We start from the raw sequence: 23,498 nt of genomic DNA on the forward strand, positions 1-23,498 counted from the left end.
CAGTACACAGTTATTCAATTAAATATTCAATATTATCAGTATTCTTTAAAATCTTATTTAGGTCTATCGTCTGACGTTTCATGACACGACAACCATTAACAATGATTAACTGGGTTTTTCTCTGTGAGAACTGCCACTGTTTTGAAGTAAACATTTTTTACAGTTGGATCCATGCAAATATGCACAGTTGGGAATTCAGTGGGTCTTTAACAGTCTACTACAGAACATTAATTAACATTTCTACTACAGAAAACGCATCTAATACAACTTTTAGTCTGGCTACCTTTAGATGTCTAACAATCAGGTCTTTAGCATGTCTTTAATTGACGTCTATACAATGTCCTGAAAAGATGTATAATAAACGGTCAATCTGGCTCCTGTGAGGACGTCTTCTGGAGGTCTAACAATTACGTCTGTAACACGTCTTTAATTGACGTCTAAACAATGTCCAGAAAAGACATAAAAAAAAACTTTCATTCTGGCTCCTGTGAGGACGTCTTCTGAGGTCTAACAATTACGTCTGTAACACGTCTTTAATGACGTCTAAACAATGTCCAAAAAGACGTAAAAAAAACTTTCATTCTGGCTCCTGTGAGGACGTCTTCTGGAGGTCTAACAATTACGTCTGTAACACGTCTTTAATTGACGTCTAAACAATGTCCAGAAAAGACGTAAAAAAAACTTTCATTCTGGCTCCTCTGAGGACGTCTTCTGGAGGTCTAACAATTATGTCTGTAACACGTCTTTAATTGACGTCTAAACAATGTCCAGAAAAGACGTAAAAAAAACTTTCATTCTGGCTCCTCTGAGGACGTCTTCTGGAGGTCTAACAATTATGTCTTTTAGACGTGTTCTAGACGACTTTTTGCTCGCTGGGCAGTTGGAATTACTAAATGTAGAACCAATGCGTTAAAAGAGTGCTGAGGTGTCTATCATAACTAAAGGGTGCGCACCTGAGTGTGAACCACAGACTGTACATCAAAAAAACGGAGGGTTACGGATTATTAGCTGCTGTGACACTGATCTTTGCAATGCAGCAGGTATTGGCCTTTATTTCATCATGCACTAGCAGTTTGATTTCATCCACAGTAATTTAAAATGATATTTTACAAACAACAATAATTCAGTATGAACGTGATTGTTAATAAGCAGGACAATATTAAAAGTAGTAAAAAATAGTGTAAAGCAGCATGAAAAGGAGAAGCTTATGAAGTTTCTATTTTTTTTTTTTAAGTTAAATTGATCAACAATGAACATGCAGTTTTCTTAGTAGTAGCAGTAGTGATAGTAGTAGTAGTGTGGTGTTAATTAATATGAATTTCCTTGCTGTCTTGATTAGATGGAGTGTATAAGGGAAGCTTCCTCCTGCTCTTGTCTCCTCTGCTCTTCTACTTCCTGTTTCAGTGAATCCAGCTGAACGTCATAGACCAGCAGAAACTCAATATGATACACTATCTGATACTGAATAAAGCTTGTTTGTTGCTCTGCTCTTCTTTGGTTTATGTACTTTTAACATTAAACAAATTACTTAAACATGTAACATTAAACAAATTACTGCATCAAAACGAACATGTATGAATTTTCTTTGCATAAAGGAAAAGTTATTATAGAATGTAATAAATAATTAAAGAAAAACATTGCCGTTTTAAAAAGTGTGAGAAATGTCTGTAATAAAATATTTACATATGTGTATTAAAACATCTCTTCAGTGAGTGATGGGAAATTTGCATAACTTTTGGTTCAGTTAGAAGTTTGAATGTAAACCAGTAAATTCAACAATGCACACTATTACTAAAATCTGTTTTGTACCTTTAACATATACTGACAATCACCATATAATCCACGAGCTGAAGTATATACTAATATAAAGAAAGTGCACAGAGTCATTGATGCAAACACAAAACACCATCATGGTAACACAACACTTACATAATGCAATAAACATTCATTAAGCAACAGAAGATGTAACATAAAATACATAACTGATAACAAAACTATTAAGAAACATGATTATTTAAACAAAATACTTTCAAATGTGGAGTGTCACACAGGGAATTGTGGGAATATCAGTTTACAGTTTTTTACTGTAAATTATACATTGATTTGTTCTTTTTTACTTCTAAAAATTGTAAATATTTACAGCATTTTACTTTTGCTTTACAGTTTTCCCAGTATATTGTATGGGAACTTACTGTTAACCTATTTACATTTTTTTTTGTAGCATTTTTACACCAGTTTGCCACCTGATGTCACCTGTTGGAGTTTGGGTTCCTTGCTGCTGTCGCCTCGCTTGCTTAGTTGGGGACACTTGACATTTGACTTGACATTTGATATTCAACAGTATTCTTGACATTTATTCAACAGTGCTTTGATCTGCCTGCATTGACACTATTCTTTAAGAGCTGCTGTGCAGCCAAAATTATATACCAGTTATCAATGTAAAGCTGCTTTGACACAATCTGCATTGTAAAAAGCGCTATATAAATAAAGGTGACTTGACTTGACAATATTTTACCGTTAAAATCACATTCTTTTTTACAGCGTTCCCAAAACATGTTGAGCATTTATATTGTTATTATATATACTGACTTAACTATTATTATTATTTTTTTAATATTGTAATTGTAATAGTCCCCGTCTGTGGTTTCCTGTATCATCAGTTAATCAAAGTGTAACTGCAAAACAATTTTTGTCAAATCCCGAAATGACTACCACCTAGAGCGCATTTTGGTGAAGAGAAATAGGAGTCAAAAAAACTAAGTTAGACTTATTTAACTACTGGCTGCCCAACCTGTGTTTACACATCCAGGAGTATCACACACACACACACACACACACACACACACACTTAAACATGCAGTGTGTATGCAAGTCTGCAAATATATTTACAGTGTCATAAAATAGTCTATGAAAGTACTGACAGAGGGTACAACAATACTGTTTTATTTTGAAATGCATTGGATTTTGCTGATAAATTAAATGAGGTTTGATAATCATGATTTTAGAGCAGAAATCAATGATTTACAACAGAAAACATTATCTAGTAAAATATCAAAGTTTATAAGGTTAAACATCTTTTTAAAAATATAGATGTTAAAAAAGTCCAGGCCCTGATAATGTACGAGGCATGGAGTTAAAGACCTGTGCAGACCAGTTGTGTTGAATATTTCATCACATTTTCTCTTGTTACAAAAGGTCCCAAATAATATGGAAGAAATCTAAGATAGTCCCTAGTGAAAAATAAATCTACTAAAATCTATTTGAAATACATTTATTTTATGTTAAGTGTACTACAATTGCATTTACATTTGCCTGTACTTGATATAAATACCCTGCAACTGTACTTTTAGTATACTAAATTTGTATACTTAAAGTCTGCTAAACTGGAACAAGTATTTTTGTGTTGAGGTCCAACTAAAGATATAATTAAGTATATTTGATTATGCTAAAGTGGAACTATTGCAAGCAATTTAGCACAAGTATATTAATCTTGCATTTAAATTATACAGTGATCATACTATCCTTACTAATAGTGATATTAAACACATTTTAGGTTTAATATTTAGAAATATGCATTGTGCAATAAAGAAGAACTACAAATAAAGTTTAATTAAAATATTTATGTCAGTATGTCTGTAAATAGTCAACATTTGAAGCGGATCAAAACCCTTCATCAAAGTTGTACTAAAACCTTCTAAGGACAACTTTGATGAACTTTTTTGATCTACTTCAAATGTTGACTACTGTATATTAATGGGTTTTTAGTCTATTAAATACATTTTGGTGTTCATGTGCATTTCAAATACATTCTTTCTGACATGACTTGAAAACACTGTAACTGCTGAAGCTAAACCTTGACCCCCATTGGCCTGCCCCAACGTCCTACTATTGGTTGAACCTCAATGATTGATATGTTTTGAACACGCCATAAAGCCAATGCCATCACACTCACCAACAAACAGTTTTGCTGTACTTTTGCTAAACAACCGAACTCACTGAAGTGCACACTATTGAGAATCTGTGTTGCTGATTTTGTCAGAAGGAAACTTTAGAGTCTAGAAAGTCATTGTAGCTAAAGACACAAGTCTCACCATGTACAGGTGCTGGTCATATAATTAAAATATAATCAAAAGTTGATTTATTTCACTAATTCCATTCAAAAAGTGAGACTTGTATATTATATTCATTCATTACACACAGACTGATATATTTCAAATGTTTATTTCATTTAATTTTGATGATTATACCTGACAACTAAGGAAAATCCCAAATTCAGTATCTCAGAAAAATAGAATATTGTGAAAAGGTTCAATATTGAAGACACCTGGTGCCACACTCTAATCAGCTAATTAACTCAAAACACCTGCAAAGGCCTTTAAATGGTCTCTCAGTCTAGTTCTGTAGGCTACACAATCATGGAGAAATCTGCTGACTTGACAGTTGTCCAAAAGACGACCACTGACACCTTGCACAAGGAAGGCAAGACACAAAAGGTCATTGCAAAAGAGGCTGGCTGTTCACAGAGCTCTGTGTCCAAGCACATTAATAGAGAGGCAAAGGGAAGGAAAAGATGTGGTAGAAAAAGCAATAGGGATAACCGCACCCTGGAGAGGATTGTGAAACAAAACCCATTCAAAAATGTGGGGAAGATTCACAAAGAGTGGACTGCAGCTGGAGTCAGTGCTTCAAGAACCACTACACACAGACGTATGCAAGACATGGGTTTCAGCTGTTGCATTCCTTGTGTCAAGCCACTCTTGAACAACAGACAGCGTCAGAAGCGTCTAAAAGACAAAAAGGACTGGACTGCAGCTGAGTGGTCCAAAGTTATGTTCTCTGATGAAAGTAAATTTTGCATTTCCTTTGGAAATCAGGGTCCCAGAGTCTGGAGGAAGAGAGGAGAGGCACACAATCCACGTTGCTTGAGGTCCAGTGTAAAGTTTCCACAGTCAGTGATGGTTTGGGGTGCCATGTCATCTGCTGGTGTTGGTCCACTGTATTTTCTGAGGTCCAAGGTCAACGCAGCCGTATACCAGGAAGTTTTAGAGCACTTCATGAATCCTGCTGCTGACCAACTTTATGGAGATGCAGATTTCATTTTCCAACAGGACTTGGCACCTGCATACAGTGCCAAAGCTACCAGTACCTGGTTTAAGGACCATGGTATCCCTGTTCTTAATTGGCCAGCAAACTCACCTGACCTTAACCCCATAGAAAATCTATGGTTATTGTGAAGAGGAAGATGCGATATGCCAGACCCAACAATGCAGAAGAGCTGAAGGCCACTATCAGAGCATCCTGGGCTCTCATAAGACCTGAGCAGTGCCACAGACTGATCGACTCCATGCCACGCCGCATTGCTGTAGTAATTCAGGCAAAATGAGCCCCAACTAAATATTGAGTGCTGTACATGCTCATACTTTTCATGTTCATACTTTTCAGTTGGCCGAGATTTCTTACCTCGGCTAGTCCTTCTGATAATTGCCACTGGCCCTGATGTCTCTGTAGTGGTTAAACATGAGATATAATTCATCTTTTGTATATAAAGGTGCTGGTCATATAATTAGTATTTTATCAAAAAGTTGATTTATTTCACTAATTCCATTCAAAAAGTGAAACTTGTATATTATATTCATTCATTACACACAGACTGATATATTTCAAATGTTTATTTCTTTTAATTTTGATGATTATAACTGACAACTAAGGAAAATCCCAAATTCAGTATCTCAGAAAATTAGAATATTACTTAAGACCAATACAAAGAAAGAATTTTTAGACTGTAAGGCTCAATAAAAGGGGCGGATCAAGAACACATCTGGGGATTTGAAATTTTCTTTGGCTAGATATGAACTTTGAATTGGATCAGAACTTGGGCAGCAGCTGATGAATTTCACAAGAACAGAAAAGAACACATATTGAGAAACAGCAAACTATGAATAAAAGAAGGAATGAAGCATTTATATAACACTTAACTACTGTATGTACACAATCACATCAGGGGTCGCTCCTCATCCACAACCTGGATAATTCAACAGCAGACACAGAGCAACAGCGCCAACTATAGGTGGAGAAGATAGATTTTGCTAAGTCTCTTCTGAGTCTCTTCTCAGCACATAAAGATGATCTACTTATCATGATCTCAGACTGTGGTGATGTGGTTTCTCCTCTGCATGGATCTTCATGTGTATCTTCAGCCGACTTTTAATAGAGAAACTCTTTCCACACTGATCACACGTGTGCGGCTTCTCTCCAGTGTGGATCTTCTCATGTGTTTTCAGATATGATGACTGACTAAATCTTTTGTCACAGTGTGAACACTTGTAAGGTTTTTCTCCAGTGTGGATCCTCTCATGTGTTTTCAGTGTTCCTGACTGACTGAATCTCATGTCACAGTGTGAACACTTGTAAGGTTTTTCTCCAGTGTGAATTCTCTGGTGCTGTTTTAAACAGTTTGCTGTAGTAAAACTCTTCTCACACTCAAAGCACATGTACTCTCTCACACAAGTGTGTGTTTTCTGATGCGCATGTAAATACTGCAGCAGTGAAAAACTCCTTCCACACACAGAACATGAATGTGGCTTCTCCTTCGTATGAACTGTCAGGTGTCTCTTCAGGGATGATTCCAGAAGAAATGTTTTGCCACACTGATCACAAGTGAACTGTCTCTCTCCGGTGTGGATCCTCATGTGTTTTTTAAGGGTTGATGAATGACTGAAACTCTTCTCACACTGATCACATGTGTATGGCTTCTCTCCAGTATGAACTCTCATGTGACCTTTAAGATGATGATTGAATTTGAAACTCTTTCCACACTGAGTGCAGGTTGTAGATTTATTGGCTCTTCTATTCTTTAAAAATGTCTTTTTATTCTTTGAGCGACTCAAAGGATTTTCTCCAGGTTTGTCATGATGTTCCTCCTCCACTTCACTCAGTTCTTCACTCTCCTCCTTCACTTCCATCAGCTCTGAAATAAAAGAGAAAAAAGAGACTCATTTCATTTTCAGTAAATCAAAATAATTTAAAGAGAAAAATACGAAGTGAAAGGTCATAAAATTGAGACTTGCTGTGATCACTGGTGTCAAAAGTATTCACATTCATTACTCAAGTAGAAGTATAGATACTAGGGTTTAAAAATACTTCTGTAGAAGTTGAAGTATCAACTCAAGCTTTTTACTCAAGTAAAAGTATAAATGCACTGGTTTCAAAACTACTTAAAGTATAAAAGTAAAAGTAATGGGGGGGGGGGGGGGGGGGAATGTCATTAAGGACAAAAGCTTAGGCCGCGCCACAGGGGCCAATTGTGCACTCCACCTCCTCAAAAAAACATTTTTCTAAAGGACATTATGACTACAATGTTATATTAAAATGTTAATGTTGAAAAATGTGGGATGCACTAGGCTACCCGTTTCAGCCGCATATATGCCCATTGAAAATGAACGCATTTTACAATGCAAATACATTAAAGCACCATATATGTGTACTACTGAGCATTAACTCCCTGAGGTCTGAAAACGCGCCGGCGAGTTTTGCAGGATTTTTTTCACATTGCAGCAAAACAGACTTAAAATACTCCATCATTTTTTGTCATAGAGACATAAGTAATATATCAATTGAAACTATAGAATATTTTCTTTTATTTGTGTACACTCAGAGTAAAAACACAATGTTGTGCTTTTTTTAAAATAAAGAAAACTAACATGATGCGTGATCTCTCCTCTCCCTCTGAACGAAGTCCAATCTGATAGTTCTCAGAAAATGAACTGTAACTTATGAATACTAATGACAAAAAAATTGACACTTACGTCTAAAGAAATGTTGAAATGTCAGGTTTTAAATCGTGTAAGTCAAATCGAAAACAAACATTCTGTGTTTATGTAATCTGTATGAAAAGAGAGCCATGTCAGAAGTCCGTGATTCAGCTCATTATCCGCTAATGCGCCCACGCCCACGGAGCCAGCGCTATTCAGAGGCAAATTCTGAGGCAATACATGCATTCATCATCTCAATCGTGTATTTATTGTCTTAAAAAGTGTTTATTTGGATGTTAAAGAAATGGTTAGTGATCTCTAGAAGACATGCCGTTAGTTCCTAGTTCCTTTTCTTCTTTAGAATAATTTGTGGACTAAAGGTGTACAGAGAGTGCCCTCCGGCTGCAAGTATGAATTAAAAACACCATTCCTGAAATGTCCTCTTCTTCTTTAGAATAATTTGTGGACTAAAGGTGTACAGAGAGCGCCCTCCGGCTGCAAGTATGAATTGAAAACACCATTCCTGAAATGTCCTCTTCTTCTTTAGAATAATTTGTGGACTAAAGATGTACAGAGAGCGCCCTCCGGCTGCAAGTATGAATTGAAAAAACAGTATCCAGCACTCAGTGATGACAATAAATATTACTTCTCAGTATAGAAAATTGACATAGATATATAAGAATCCATCAATATTTCTCCAAATGTGCATGCTTTTAAGCTAAAAGCCTATATGAAATGCCATAGAGGTAACATAATTGTTCAGACACTTTGCATCACAGAAATACATTATATTTTAAAGAATATAATAGAATACCATTATTTTAAATTGTAATAATATTTCACAGTATTGCTGTTTATGATGAGCTGAGACATTATTACAGAGGGCTTTTTTCACAGCCTACCTGACTGAAAGGCCTCATTAATATGCAAGTCATTTCAGCTCATTATTATGTGATTCTTTTGTCTTCTCAGGTGTAAATGGCCCATTATTTATGCAGATTCACGCCTCCACGCATACAGTGTTTCTTGACAAAAAGTGCCTTACAAAAACTAAATCAATATATTGTTTTATATGAACAAGCAGGCAGCATACTTTTTTACATAATTCTGAAGCAAAAACTCTAGTCTACAACCTCCAATACCCATAAGTCTTGTGAACACAGATTTAATATACTTTTTTGGCCTTATTTCAGTGACTTAAGTTTTTTGTTTTTTCAATAACCACGCATAAATATTATTCCTTCAAAAACACAAACATGTACATACTAGTGATGCACCGAAATGAAAATTCTGGGCCGAAACCGAAACCGAAAATTTAGGATGCACTTGGCCGAAAACCGAAACTGAAGCCGAAAATGGCTTCTTTTAAAAACGTATTGCTTAATTTTTAATGGATCTGAAATGAAAAATCACAAACCAATAGAATAATCATCAAACTTTTATTAACACTTTTTGTTACATAACAAAACCTAAAATATTTTTTAACAATAAATAAATAATATTATTCTTCAAGTTTTCTTCCATTGAATAAAATAGATTAACATTTGTGGGGGAAAAAACAATCCACAATTATCTGAATAACTGCACACAAAATCACAGAATGGCAGTGGGCCTCTATTCTGTTGCTGCATGTAAACAATTATTTACTTGCATTTTAAATTTCTGTGCAAAACAATGCAAAACAACAGTGCAAAAACAGCAATAGAACTTAATCCAAACTCAAACTGTAAACAACATTTAAGCCTATGTAGCCTTAGGAAACACAGTTGTGCAGTGCTACGCAAATTTTAATGTAACTATATAAACAGAAAATTTGACTGCTGTTTATTTAAGGAAACGTGTCAGGTTTCTCTTTAAGAACAAAAGTTGCTCAGCTTTTTCCCAAGAAAGACGGTTCCTCTTCTCATTAAGAACATGAGATGCTGCACTGAATAGTCTCTCACTGTCTGTGCTGGTGCTTGGGGCAGATAAATACCTGCGTGCAATCTGTGCAAGCAATGGAAAGCGGTCTTTGTTTGCGCGCCAGTAGTCCAGAGGATTGTCGCTTCTGGCAATGGGTTGTTCAGCTAGATACATCTCTATTTGTTGTGCGGCTGCGCTTGTTTCAACACCGCTACGAATTGGAGTGCTTTCCTGTAAAATTTCGTCAAACATCTCAGAAAGTGAGGGAGTGTACGCCTCCTCACTTGTACGTGACCGTTTCTCGGGCACCGTTTGCGGAGGGGTGGGTGACGAGTGATAACAGCTTGACCGTGAGTGAAACCCAAGCGCTAGCGCACAGATGGGAGGGGCGCGGTTGACATTCATTTTCGGTTGACATTTTCGGCTGGATTTTTTATCGGCGACCGAAATTTCGGTGCACCCCTAGTACATACATGTTCCTCACATATTATGGTAGCCTAGTTTGTGCTGAATACAGTGTAATGACACTTTTGTCATTTATATGTTTATGAACAACTGAAAAAAGCACAAATGTCAGGGCATGTCAAAACTTCTCCAAGCCCCAAATCAGCCTCAGACTCCAGAGGGTTAACATGTGTTTCATGGAGCGGAAGATATGATGACTAGTTGCCTATAAGTATTTTAATGGTGCAAAAAGTCAAACTTCAGTTCAGAGGCATGTCATCAATGACCTTTATTGGAATGTACATCCAAGCTTAACTGCAGGAATCTGTGAGGGCAATGCGGGTAGTTTTGGTGTACCCAGAGCAGGCTTAGTAAAAGTCAGGGCTTGACATTAACACCCGCCAACCCGCCAAATGCAGGTGGTTTTCAGCTGATTCAGTTCACACCGCACCAAAAAAACGCCAACAGACTCGTCTGTTGGAGTTTGTTGGATAGGTGTTGGCGTTGGTCGGAGTCTGTTTTTACCAGACTGAACATGTTAATCGTCGTTTGTTTGGTCCTCTGAGCATCCAACAAACTTTGACGTAATCTGACCTGTCCACGAACCATTGCCATGACGATGAGGCAAGTCCCCTGCAAATACAGATGTTTGATCGCGCCCGCGCCTCGCGCACACACAACAAAGCACTGGAAATGTGACATCGCAGCTTCTTTATTATAAAAAATAAAATACAGTTTAAAAAAAAAACATATAAAAGGTACAATAGGCCATTCAGCAAAAGGACTGTTCCACTTCACCAAAAGAGAAAGGTATAATACCATGCGAGCAACGCAGGTTTACCTTCAGTTTCGTTTTAAATTAATTCGTTTTGGCTTGTTTAGCATCGTTGTATATGACTGTGGGTCACATAGATAAAAAGGGTCGCGCTAAAAAAAAAAAAGTTTAAAAAGCGGTGTATACACTAATTTTTTCAAACGTCTCTCTACCGAACTACGTAGCTTAATTTGCAGAGGACGAAGAGAAAGCACCCGTTTGATAGCCTACGTGAGCCAGTGGTGGAGAAATAATAACTTTTAAGAAATAATCTTTTTTTGAGTGACGACGCCAACACTTGCTATGTCCTCCTTGCTGGAGTATGACGTGATTTGTGACATGTGCAGGTGCGTACTTCGTTACTTGACACCTCTGGCTGTGATAGACAACTTCTATAAAACATTACAATCATTTTGATGCATTTTCATAAATTAATTGCACATGTCCCTGAAACTTTAACATTAATCTTCCAATTGTACAGACTCACCGGTCATCTCAAAAACACAATCCAGTGGTCTGGGTGAAGGTATAATGTGTGTATGTCTTTTCAGCGCCCCTGTGAAGATCACTTAATTTTAGAATTTAGTCTCAATTTTACTTTAGCTCCACGCTTAATCTGACTCCAGTTTCAAATGTTATTACATTTAGATTTACTAAATTAAGACAATGAGCACTGAATGGAGGTCTTCTGGCTACAGAATTTCCCAAATGGCTGCTCTGCCACCTTTCCTTAAATAATTCTTAATAATTTATAAATAATATTAAGAAAAAAAAAAAAAAAACATTGCTCTGAAATATTTTGAGAAATATATTTGATCAATCACAAAAATATCTAATGTGATATTAACAACCATATTTTGACATCAACTTTTAAAGTGATATTTGATTTATTTTCCTAAAACTGTGTAATTATTAAGGGCCGGTCACACTAGACTTTTCCTTCCACTGACTTCCATTCATACACATGTGAATGTGGGACACCAGAAACACAAGATCAAGTGAAGTTTGCAGTAAAGTGGAGTAGATTGTATATTTTGAAATTATTATTATTTGTTATTTATGTTTTAAAAGAGATTCACGGAGTGTGACATCATATCATGATCATTTCAGCGTCTGTAGAAAGTTCACATGCTCAAAGTCTAGACTGACTGCATCTTTAAATGTGTTATTATCAGTGTCTTTCATGATTCACTCAACCCTGTTACTTCTGACATGATTTTCCTCCTTTCAAAAACACCCAGGAAGTGACATCATCTGGGCTCTTTCTACAGCATGATGGGACAAGAAAATAATCTCAATCCATTGTCTCAGTTTTTACACAAATGAATGACTGCATTCATCAACCCTGTTACCAAAGTTACTGTAAGAAGAGATTTTGCTCCAGTTACACTTACAACCCTGTCAGCGATTCTGGAAAGTTCATTTACTTCAAACATTTTGCTGTTTACAGTTTATTCTTAAAAATAACAATGTTGTAAACTATATTGGAAATGCCTAAATTCTGGAAACACTCTTGCAAACTGTGAAGCAGATATTAAAATAATGGAAAATAAATATTTAGTTTGATCTGATGTTGATAATCATTATGAAAGTTTCTCAAACTTCCCTTTACTGAGCTTTTGTTAGAAAAGGTCATTATGTCTCATTTAATAGTTTAACTGTTCCTCTAAATGTGCAGAAGTGCTTGAATCTTTCTATCATGAATGATGTTCAGCATCATGAATGAATGAAGAATAAACACCAACCTCTTTGTTCTTCAGTATCTTCAGTGTGTTTCATTCTGCAGGGTTCTGGATCACTCATGTTCTCACTGTCCTCTTTAATAAACTCAGTCTTTGCAGATTTCAGCTCTTCCTGATGCTCTGATGCTCGTCTGATGGGAATATTCCAGCATTTATTGACGAACTGCTGTGGGAGGAGCTTCACTGATGATGTAACTGATGTGGGAGGAGCTTCACTGATGATGTGACTGCTGTGGGAGGAGCTGATCTGCCAAAATTAAAAATATATCAGTTACTGTGTTTATAGGGTTAAAGTCCAGATATCAAATTTTATATAAAGATTTAAAATGACAATTAAAGAGTATTTTGGGCTGCACTGTGATCCTTAAATACAGTGTTTGAATGTCAGAAAATGATTCTTGTTCTAAATAATGACAGTTTTTTTTTTTTTTCTATATTAACCTCTTTTTGTATTTCACCCATAAACTAATTGCATTCAGTATTTATATCCATCTATCGTAAAGCAACTGAGGCTAATTCAGAACATTTTATTTCTAAATTGAACTTTATTCTGTTTCTTCATTAAAATAATGGCAAATATCTAGAAAAGTAGTAAAAAAACAGTTGAAAGCATGAATACAGAAACACATATTTGTAGTCATCAAATCCCCTCAGTCTGTTGACAGCAATGAAATGAGCTTTAAGTGTCAATTTACAGCAGATCTGAAGACATCAGCATAATAAATGAGGTGAAAACAGGAACTATTGACATGAAATAAAGAGTGTTTTCAGCAGTTTCTCTGTTAATATTGATGACTATCAACAGTCATTCAACAAGACATTCAGATCATCTCACTTTATTCTGAGTGTTTGCTGTTAGAAACTGATTATTTGAGTCAGGATATATGAGAAAAGACTATAAAACTGCTCTATTGAAAGACAATACTGATATTTCTCACAATATGACATATATACAACAATATATCAACAATAATACAACAAACACAAATAGGATAACTACAGCAGCATAATGACATATAATAGTTTGATATTCTAGTAACTATATTTATTGCAATAATGTAATTAGATGGAACAACGTGCAATTATTATAAAATATTTAAAAAATAAACAGCATCACAAAGCAATGTTTCCGGTGACAAACTTTTATTTACGTTTCTATATTAATTATACAATTATTTATTGATGTAAAATATCTCATGTGGCTCGTTATATGCTTCATGAATTTAACACTTTCTGTTCCAGTGTGTTTAAATACTGTAAAGTGACAAAGATGATCTAAAGATGTTAAAAGAGTAGAAATAAAAAGGCAGCAGCAAAACTAGAGATCGATTCCCATCATATCTCAAACTTTGACTTAGCAGTTTTCACTATAAAACATGAAACAATAACACAAACGAACACAAAATCGCTCAGGTCTGAATTAATTCAACATATTTTCCTCACATGCTGCTGCTGCTGCACTAAATGTTTATTTCAGCAGGAAGACGCACAACTATCGCTGTGCTCCATGAAAACAACACAGAAACGAGTCTGTCGCTTGATCAAACTGTATAAAGGCTCTTCTTCTTCTTTTTTAACGGCGGTTGGCATCCAGCTTAATGGTGCATTACCGCCACCTTCTGTTCCGGAGTGCGGATCAGTCAGTAAGTTTACAGTATAATCTATAATATCCAGGGAGAGCAAAAAAAAAAACAAAAAAAAACCCTACCTTTATATCCTATAATAAAGCCCAGTATCTGTCATTCATACTTAGTATTGTTTTTAAAGTGAGTTTCTGCACCCCTTGTTCTTTTAGTCTACTATGTTTTATTCAGAGCACAGTGTTTCAGTCTTAGTCTCGTAAGTACTGTTTCTTCTTTTCTATCTCCACCTCCCACCTTATTTACTTTAATACTCTTTTGGATATGGTATAAATGTCTCCCTTTCCCCTCACTATCCCACATTTCTTGTTCATTTTTTCCCAGATTATACATTTTACTTCCGCTTTACTGATTCTTATTTACATTTCTACATTTTCCTTCTTTAATGCCTTCTTTGCGACCTTGTCCACTTTTTCATTCCCTTCCACTCCTATGTGTGCCAGAACCCATAAAAATGTAACTAGTCCACCCTGGTGTGTTATTCTTGTAACTGAGTAGAGAATATCCTGTCGACTTGAATGGAACGATATTAGACTAACTAGAGCTGAAGCTGAGTCTGTACATATTATGATTTTGTCAGTTTTTCCTTTTTCCACCCAATGCAAAGCAACTAAATTTGCAACCATCTCCACTACATACTGCTAAATTATTAGATGTTCTTCTATTGATTTCAATTCCTTTAAAAGCTCCACTACACACTCTCAACGCCTGAGCCTGAATCACATCCAATTGTTTTAAATGGGATCTAGCTGCTGAAGAATACACTATACTGCCATAGTCCACCGTAGATCTTATCAAGGCCACATAAATTCTTTTCAGTGCTTGGCAACTTGCCCCCATTAACTGTATAAAGTGTGTTTGATGATCGTGTAAATGTGAGAAATACCGTGAACTGCTGGACTCTCCTCAGAAGACTCGACGCTGAAACTGAATGAGAGGAAGGCGCGCGAGAGCGGTGACGTCATCGGCCGCCAACGGTAGACGCGCCAAATACTGTTCAAAACAACAAAACATCTATGAAAATAACATAATCACTAAAAAACAACACGCTGCTCATCTCTATTCCTGCTCTCTTTCTGCTGGTTGTGTAAAGCTGTGGTGAGATCATTTCAGTTTATTTTGGAAAAAGTTTTGTTTAAAGTTCATAGTAATTGTTTTGACTTCATGAAGCCTCGTGGTGTGAATGAACATCAAACTGACTAGAACAAACTCTTTGATGACAGGCTATTGGATATCAAGGGTGAATCTTTTAATATGTCAGATTGTTTTGCGGTGCTCTGATCAACACTTTTAACCGTATTATTTATTATTCTCAGGTTAGGTAAAGTAAGTCGAGTCTGGCCTAAACTATATTCATTTTAAATTACTGACAATTAGGTCAGAATACTTCTCTGTGTATGTTCTTGTTCAAAGTCTTAAAATATTATAAATTATGACTCAATATATTATGACACAGTTTTTGTGATCAATTATATTTCTGACGTATCAGTGTTTTAAGCCTCTAATCTTCTTGATTGATGCAAGATGTAACTTTCCCAAAGTTTCCCAGATCCTTCTCAAGGTCTCACAGCATTTCCAAGCTAATCAAAGTGAGTTACTAGAGCTTTCTTGCAATAGACAGAATAGTCACCACAGAAAAACCAGCAACAGTGGCACTAAGACACGATTACCCATGAAAACCAGCCTCAAACAACTGCAACAAACATACTTTAACAGATCAGCCAAAGACTCAGACACACTAAAACAAGGTGACTGTGAGAATACAAGCATTCGAGCCTCATGAGATCTGGAGAAAGGGCACAGTGGTGAAGCCCATCGACTCGAGATCCTACAGTGTCCAGCTGGATTCTGGAGGTGTTAAAAGGAGAAACGGGGACCATGGAAAGACCCTAGAGACTCTAACCAAACAGAGACTGTTGATCCTGACAACACAAAAAACACTGAAACTGCTGAAGCTCAGTCACAACTCACCATTGTTTCAGTGTTTGGAGTGAGAAGAACTGTTACTGAATGACTCATATTATTAAAATATATGATACTGATAAATACTTTATATTGAGCCTATAATGAGCCGTGAGATATTTTAAATCTGTACTGCAATACAAATACAAAACTGCAACATATTAATCACTTAATTACTTTATTGAAATTAATGCAGTTATCATAAAATCAGACTATATTTAGATTAATATGGACATATTGTGTGCTGTAGTTATTTAGCTGTAGAGGTTGATGAAGATGAGTGTCATTAATGTTTTTGTTTTATGTTTTATATGTGTCATATTGTGAGAAATATCAGTATTGTCTTTCAATAGAGCAGTTTTATAGTCTTTTTTCATATATCCTGACTCAAATAATCAGTTTCTAACAGCAAACACTCAGAATAAAGTGAGATGATCTGAATGTCTTGTTGAATGACTGTTGATAGTCATCAATATTAACAGAAAAACTGCTGAAAACACTCTTTATTTCATGTCAATAGTTCCTGTTTTCACCTCATTTATTATGCTGATGTCTTCAGATCTGCTGTAAATTGACACTTAAAGCTCATTTCATTGCTGTCAACAGACTGAGGGGATTTGATGACTATAAATATCTACATTTATTTCTGTCTTTATGCTGCATCTGTTTTTTCTTATCATTATTTATATTTGGAAGACTTTACATTATTTATATTCTCTTATCAAGACATCAATATAAAACACACTTAGTAACTGATTTTTGATATTGGCATATCAGCTTCTCCCACTGCAATCACATTATCAGTACCTTTTTTTCTGACTTATTTTGCAATTTTTTTCACTTGTATAAATTAAATTTGCTTTTTATAATTTTGTCTTACTTTTCAAAGAAAAAAATCACAAAAAATTTAATGGACTTGATTATACAATGTTAAAAAACAAAACTCCTTAATTGGTCCTTTGTGGATAAAAATACCATAGGCACCATAGGAAATGAATGAGGGATTGATTCTACACAACATTCTCAATGTGGCAAACACACTGGTACTTTTTTGAGTTATTTAAATTTGATGTCTTTTAGAAATAAATCATTTCTCTGTCCCCTACTCTGTCTTTTCCTTATATCATGGTCATATTTGTCTTTAAGCGTATTTTGTATGGTCTCTCTCAACATAAATAGTTTTTAAAACATTCTTAAAGGTTAAGTTCATTACAACAATGGTTTGTAAAGAAAAAAATCAATTAAAATACTACATTTTAACACTGAACATTTTTCAACATTCCAGCAGACATTTTACCAACAAAGCTCAATATAACTGAATCCTCTGGGGTCTGAGGGGGTTTTGGGGCAGAAGTTTTGACATGCCCTGATATTTGTGCTTTTATCAGTTTCTTAAAAATATTTTCATGGTTAAAATCTGATTCCACTGTATTCAGCACAATGATAGACATGATCGCACCGGCGCCTCCATGTCATGCAGTAAACACGCTCTCCACACAAACACATGGACATGAGCCAGATAACAGCGCACATTGATCGAACCAGACTAACATTAGAGCGAGAGGATTGTAAAGTCACTACTGCTTACATGTTTCAAGAGATAAGCCATATTTGATGTTGATGAATGATGGGCGAATGTTTGGGTTTCCTGCTAAGTTTTTTGCGACTAACCGACTAATCAAATCTTGGTCGATCAAGCCTCTTCTAGCACACTAATGGTTAGTCAATTATTAGGGGTCAGCCCTATACGAAACAATATAGTGATTTATCTTTTGTAAGACACTTTTAGTGTCAGAATGGCTGTATGTGTCGAGGGCGTGAAGCATCATGAATAATGCTGTGATTCACACCTGAGGAGACAAAGACCCTCCGCTGGGCCTGTCAATGACAAATGTGAAGAACTAGAGAATGAATGTGAGGAGACTTGATGATTTAATGTGTTGTTTGTAGATTATTCACAAAATCAAGTTTACTTTAGAAGAAGTAATCTAACTATACATATTCTATGTGAATATATAGTAAAATTTAATTTATTCGTGTGATCGAAGCTGAATTTTCAGCATCATTACTCCAGTCTTCAGAGTCATCCTTCAGAGTGATCCTTCAGAAATAATTGTAATCTAAAAATTTACAAAGTTATTATCTGGCATGATTATAACTTTAAAAAATAGACAATAGTGCCATAATTTGGGCTCTAACGTTTAGATTAATATTTAATTTATTTTACTGAAAAGCTTTTAATTATTAAGGGATGGTCACATTAGACCTATGATGATTTGATACACAAGATGCCTTATATTGTGTTACATAATGACATAATGTTACAAATGCTTTCCATTTCAGATAAATGTTGTTCTTTTGAATTTTCTGTTCATCAAAATGTTAAAAACAACTTGTTTTCAATACTGATCAAAATTGTTTCTTGAGCAGCAAATCATCATTTCCCACTACACAAACATTTTACTTGTGCCTATAATATTTAAAAAATAACAACTGTAAGATTTACTGAAAAAAAATTAAACATTTATTTATTTTTTTCAGACCTGATGGAAGAGAGTGAGGAGAGTGAAGAACTGAGTGAAGTGGAGAAGAAACATCATGTCAAACCAGGAGAAAAACCTTTGAGCCGCTCAAAGACAAAAAAAACATTTTTAAAGAAAAGAAGAGCCAATAAATCTACAACCTGCACTCAGTGTGGAAAGAGTTTCTCAACAAAACAACATCTTGATGCTCACATGAGAGTTCATACTGGAGAGAAGCCGTTCACATGTCATCAATGTGGGAAAGGTTTCAGTCAATCTGCACACCTTAAAGGACACATGAGGATCCACACCGGAGAAAAGTCATTCACGTGTGATCAGTGTGGAAAGAGTTTCTCAAACAAATGTAATCTTGATGTTCACTTGAGGATCCACACTGGAGAGAAGCCGTATATGTGTGATCAGTGTGAAAAGAGATTCTCAATCAAACAATGTCTTGAGCTTCACATGAGAGTTCACACTGGAGAGAAGCCATTCACTTGTTATCAGTGTGGGAAGAGCTTTACACAATTAGCACATCTTACAGGACACATGAGAGTTCACACTGGAGAGAAGCCGTATGCATGTCATCAATGTGGAAGGAGCTCAACAAACAAGACACATGACAGTGATTACTCCACTCCGCCACCAAAACCTGGCCCCACTCAATCACTCAATCGCCAGCCAAGGATGTCCCAAAATGACCGGATGGAGTGAAGATCTGGAGATGAAGAATGACAACTGTTCAGTGTGATTACCGGATGTGATGACGGTTAAAGGCTCCGTGGCATGTGTGATGGTGGGTAACTTCTGTCCATTAAGGGTGTGAACAGCTATTGCATGTTTAAGGGGGTGAATGGGTATGTGCAACCGAGTGGCCAAATCATGGTCCATGATGCTGCCCTCCGCCCCCGAGTCGACCAGGGCAGCGTTTCCCAAAAGCACCGTAAGCCTAAGTTGATCATAGCTCCATTGGTTTCAATGGAGCTACGATCAACTTAAGCTTACGATGCTTTTGGGAAACACTGCCCAGAGCTTGGCAGATATGATACCCCGATACCCATTGCAGTCTCACCGGGAGGAGCGTTGCAGATGAGGATTTATCCAAGGAAAGACCACCCGACAGTAACCTCGGACCTACTGTCGGGCTCGGTCTTTTTAAGGGACATTCCTTCAGAAAATGTCCCGCCTTACCACAGTACATACACAGTCCCTTCTCTCTCTGGTGTTTCCTCTCCTCCCGTGAGAGCCGAGCTCTACCCACCTGCATGGGTTCATGATCGAACGGGGGACCGACCGTGTTACCACCGCTGGCTCCCGCCTCCTCCGGGTCTTTGACCCGCACTACCGGCCGTCTGCGCTCCGCCCGTTCTTGTAAGCGGGCATCTACTCGTAACACGAGCTCGATAAGTCCGTTAAGACTAGTGGGTAACTCCAGCGCGTAGATTTCCTGCTGAACACGGTCGGTCAACCCATGCAGAAATATATCCCGCTGCGCCTCCTCGTTCCATCTGCACTTTGCCGCCAGGGTGCATAACTCGATGGCAAACTCCGAGACGGGCCGAATTCTCTGCTGCAGGTCCGCAAGCTTGTGAGCGGCCTCCCGTCCCGCCACCGAATGGTCGAACACCCGTCTCATCTCCTGAGACAGGGCTGGGAACGAGGAGCAGCACGGATGATCGCTCTCCCCGCTGTTCCCCACAACGCTGCGCGTCCCGTCAATAACGTCATTACCAACGCTACTCAAGACTCAAGTGCTCCTGGAGCTCCGTCGATCTCACTGGATCCATGAACGTGGTCAGATCGTTCTGTCTGGCAATGTAACAAAGACAGAGGATCCAAGTGCGAGTTTAACAATGTTTATTGACAGAATTCGCTGTACAATAACTTGACTGCAGATGAACAGATGCAGATGAGATGGTGATGAGCAGGGTGGAGCAGGGCTGCAACGGGTATCCGAGACCAAGGGGTCTCAGATACACACCTCAACAAGACACAGCTGGCAACAGATCACAATCAGACCATAAAGGGCGACGCCCACAATTACAAACGCACAAGAGCGAGTCAATGAATCCATGAACCGTGACAAAGCCAAAGGTGACAGCGGCAAGGAACCTAAACTCCAACAGGTGACATCAGGTGGCAAACAGTTGGCAAATAGGTGTTAAAATGGAGAGAGAGAGAAAAAAAAAAAAATTGCCCAGAAATGTATTGCCCAAAATTTTCTCACAGAAATATATTCACAGACTCGTTTATTCAAATTGTTTAAGTAAAATGACACGTGAAAGACTTTTTCTATATACTCTAATTATTTTCATTATTTTACATGCTTTTCATAGCACAAACTGATTTAATAAAAGTAAATCCAGGCAAAACTGATAAATCCGGATGTAGGCAAGAAAGGCAAATCAGAACTACCAACAAACACGTAAACTTAACAACCGTCGAAGGACAACACTAGACAAGGAACATTTTATTTACATTTTAAAAATTTTAAAGTACAGATTAAATCAAAATCAACCCTATTTACTTTATTAGTGCATATTACTAGTCTTGTGGTGAACAATTAATCCGTGCAAGTTAAAACACAGAAAAAATTAGTTGCAGTAATCTTTAATCAAAATCTGAAAAGTTACTTCCGGTCTGGAATGGCGTTCCTTCTCTGATAACGTCAGTTTGACGGCTTGGGTTGAAAACACGTAAACCACTCCTCTGCAACCGTTAGTCTGCTATGAGCGAGAGATGGAGATGAGGAGCGCTAAAGTAAAAAAGCTGCCCTCTATTCAATATTCTGTTTCACTGGGAAATACGTCACAACACTGGAGAAAAGTCATTTTCAACTTCCGGTTCACACAGACTTTAAACATATGTGGTTCAGGTAACATGTGCATATAGTCTGCAAACATAAAACACAACACTGTTTCTTTTTGTTAAATGACAGTTTTAATGATCAATAATAACCATTATAAAAGTATAAGCAAAAGGTATAAGAAGCTACAATAAGAAATAAAGCAAACAATTCAGTCAAACGCACAAAGTCAGCGCTCTAGTAGGCTACAACGGTAAAGTTATGAAACTTCACTTTCACTTCAACAAATTATAGATTCATGACCAAAGATCACCTGTTATATATACAAAAGATGAATTATATCTCATGTGTAACCATTACAGAGGCATCAGAGCCAGTGGCAATCATCAGAAGGACTAGCCGAGGTAAGACGGTAAGGATCGATAAAAGGATCAAGAAGGATCAAGAACACGTCCGGGGATTTGATATTTTCTTTGGCTAGATGTGAACTTTGAATTAGATCAGTACTTGGGTAGCAGCTGATGAATTTCACAAGAACAGACAAGAACGCATATTGAGAAACGGCTAACTATGAATAAATGAATGAATGAATGAAGCATTTATATAGCAGATTCATATAGAGATCTCTTCTGTGTCTCTTCTCAGAACATAAAGATGAATTACTTATCATGATTTCAGACTGTGGTGATGTGGTTTCTGCACTGCATGGATCTTCATGTGTATCTTCAGGTGACTTTTAGTAGTGAAACCCTTTCCACACTGATCACACGTGTGTGGCTTCTCTCTGCTGTGGATCCTCTCATGTTTTTTCAGATGTGATGACTGATTGAATCTCTTGCCACAGTGTGAACACTTGTAAGGTTTTTCTCCAGTGTGGATCCTCTCATGTGTTTTCAGAGATGATGACACACTGAATCTCTTGTCACAGTGTGAACACTTGTAAGGTTTTTCTCCAGTGTGAATTCTCTGGTGCAGTTTTAAATAGTTTGCTTTAGTAAAAGTCTTCTCACAATCAAAGCACATGTACTCTCTCACACCAGTGTGTATTTTCTCATGTTCATGTAAACTACACAGCAGTGAAAAACTCTTTCCACACACAGAACATGAATATGGCTTCTCCTTCGTATGAACTCTGAGGTGTGTCTTCAGGTTTATTGACTGAGTAAATGTTTTACCACATTGATCACATGTGAACAGTCTCACTCCAGCATGGATCTTCATGTGTTCTTTAAGGTGTGATGATCGCGTGAAGCTCTTCCCACATTGATCACATGTGAACGGCTTCTCTCCAGTGTGAACTCTCATGTGAACATCAAGACTTTGTTTTGTTGAGAAACTCTGTCCACACTGAGTGCAGGTTGTAGATTTCTTGGCTCTTCTTTTCTTTAAAAATCTCTTTTCAGTCTTTGAGCGACTCAAAGGTTTTTCTCCAGGTTTGTCATGATGTTCCTCCTCCACTTCACTCAGTTCTTCACTCTCCTCCTTCACTTCCATCAGCTCTGAAATGAAAGAGAAAAAAAGATTCATTTAATTTTCAGTACATCAAAATGAAATAAAACTTGCTATAAAATATCCTGATCATTTTGATGCATTTGCATTTTCATAAATTAATTGCATATGTCCCTGAAACTTTAACATTAATCTTCCAATTGTTCAGACTCACCTGTCATCTCAACAACACAATCCAGAGGTCTGGGTGAAGATATAATGTGTGTACGTCTTTCCAGCGCTCCTGTGATGTTCACTTGATTTTACTGAATTTAGTTTCAATTTAATTTAGCTTTACGCTTAATCTCACTTCAATTTTAAATTCAATTAATTCAATTTAATTTCAATTCAAATTATTAAATGTAGATTTACTGAATTAAGACAATCAGCACTGAATGAAGGTCTTCTGGATACAGAATTTTCCAAA

The 23,498-nt window shown here is 36.8% G+C and overlaps 2 protein-coding genes and 1 long non-coding RNA gene across 3 annotated transcripts; 1 reads left to right on the plus strand and 2 right to left on the minus strand.

The window, feature by feature from the left end:
* The first annotated feature begins 572 nt into the window (after positions 1-572).
* Positions 573-1,488, plus strand: LOC125249034. Its single transcript, XR_007180478.1, has 2 exons — positions 573-1,040; positions 1,340-1,488. It is a non-coding gene; the product is annotated as an uncharacterized LOC125249034 (long non-coding RNA).
* A 4,170-nt stretch (positions 1,489-5,658) lies between these two features.
* On the minus strand, positions 5,659-12,714 carry LOC125248676 (gastrula zinc finger protein XlCGF52.1-like). Its single transcript, XM_048160795.1, has 2 exons — positions 12,657-12,714; positions 5,659-6,967 (listed from the first exon to the last, which is right to left on the minus strand). Exons 1-2 carry the CDS (start codon positions 12,712-12,714, stop codon positions 6,135-6,137), a joined length of 891 nt encoding a protein of 296 aa, XP_048016752.1. The 3' UTR covers positions 5,659-6,134.
* Positions 12,715-21,562: 8,848 nt separating this feature from the next.
* On the minus strand, positions 21,563-23,077 carry LOC125248610 (gastrula zinc finger protein XlCGF7.1-like). Its single transcript, XM_048160624.1, has one exon. It carries the CDS (start codon positions 23,075-23,077, stop codon positions 22,250-22,252), a length of 828 nt encoding a protein of 275 aa, XP_048016581.1. The 3' UTR covers positions 21,563-22,249.
* Between the last annotated feature and the right edge of the window lie 421 nt (positions 23,078-23,498).

This window comes from Megalobrama amblycephala, linkage group LG1 (genome assembly GCF_018812025.1).
Source record: "Megalobrama amblycephala isolate DHTTF-2021 linkage group LG1, ASM1881202v1, whole genome shotgun sequence".
Taxonomy (NCBI): Eukaryota; Metazoa; Chordata; class Actinopteri; order Cypriniformes; family Xenocyprididae; genus Megalobrama; species Megalobrama amblycephala.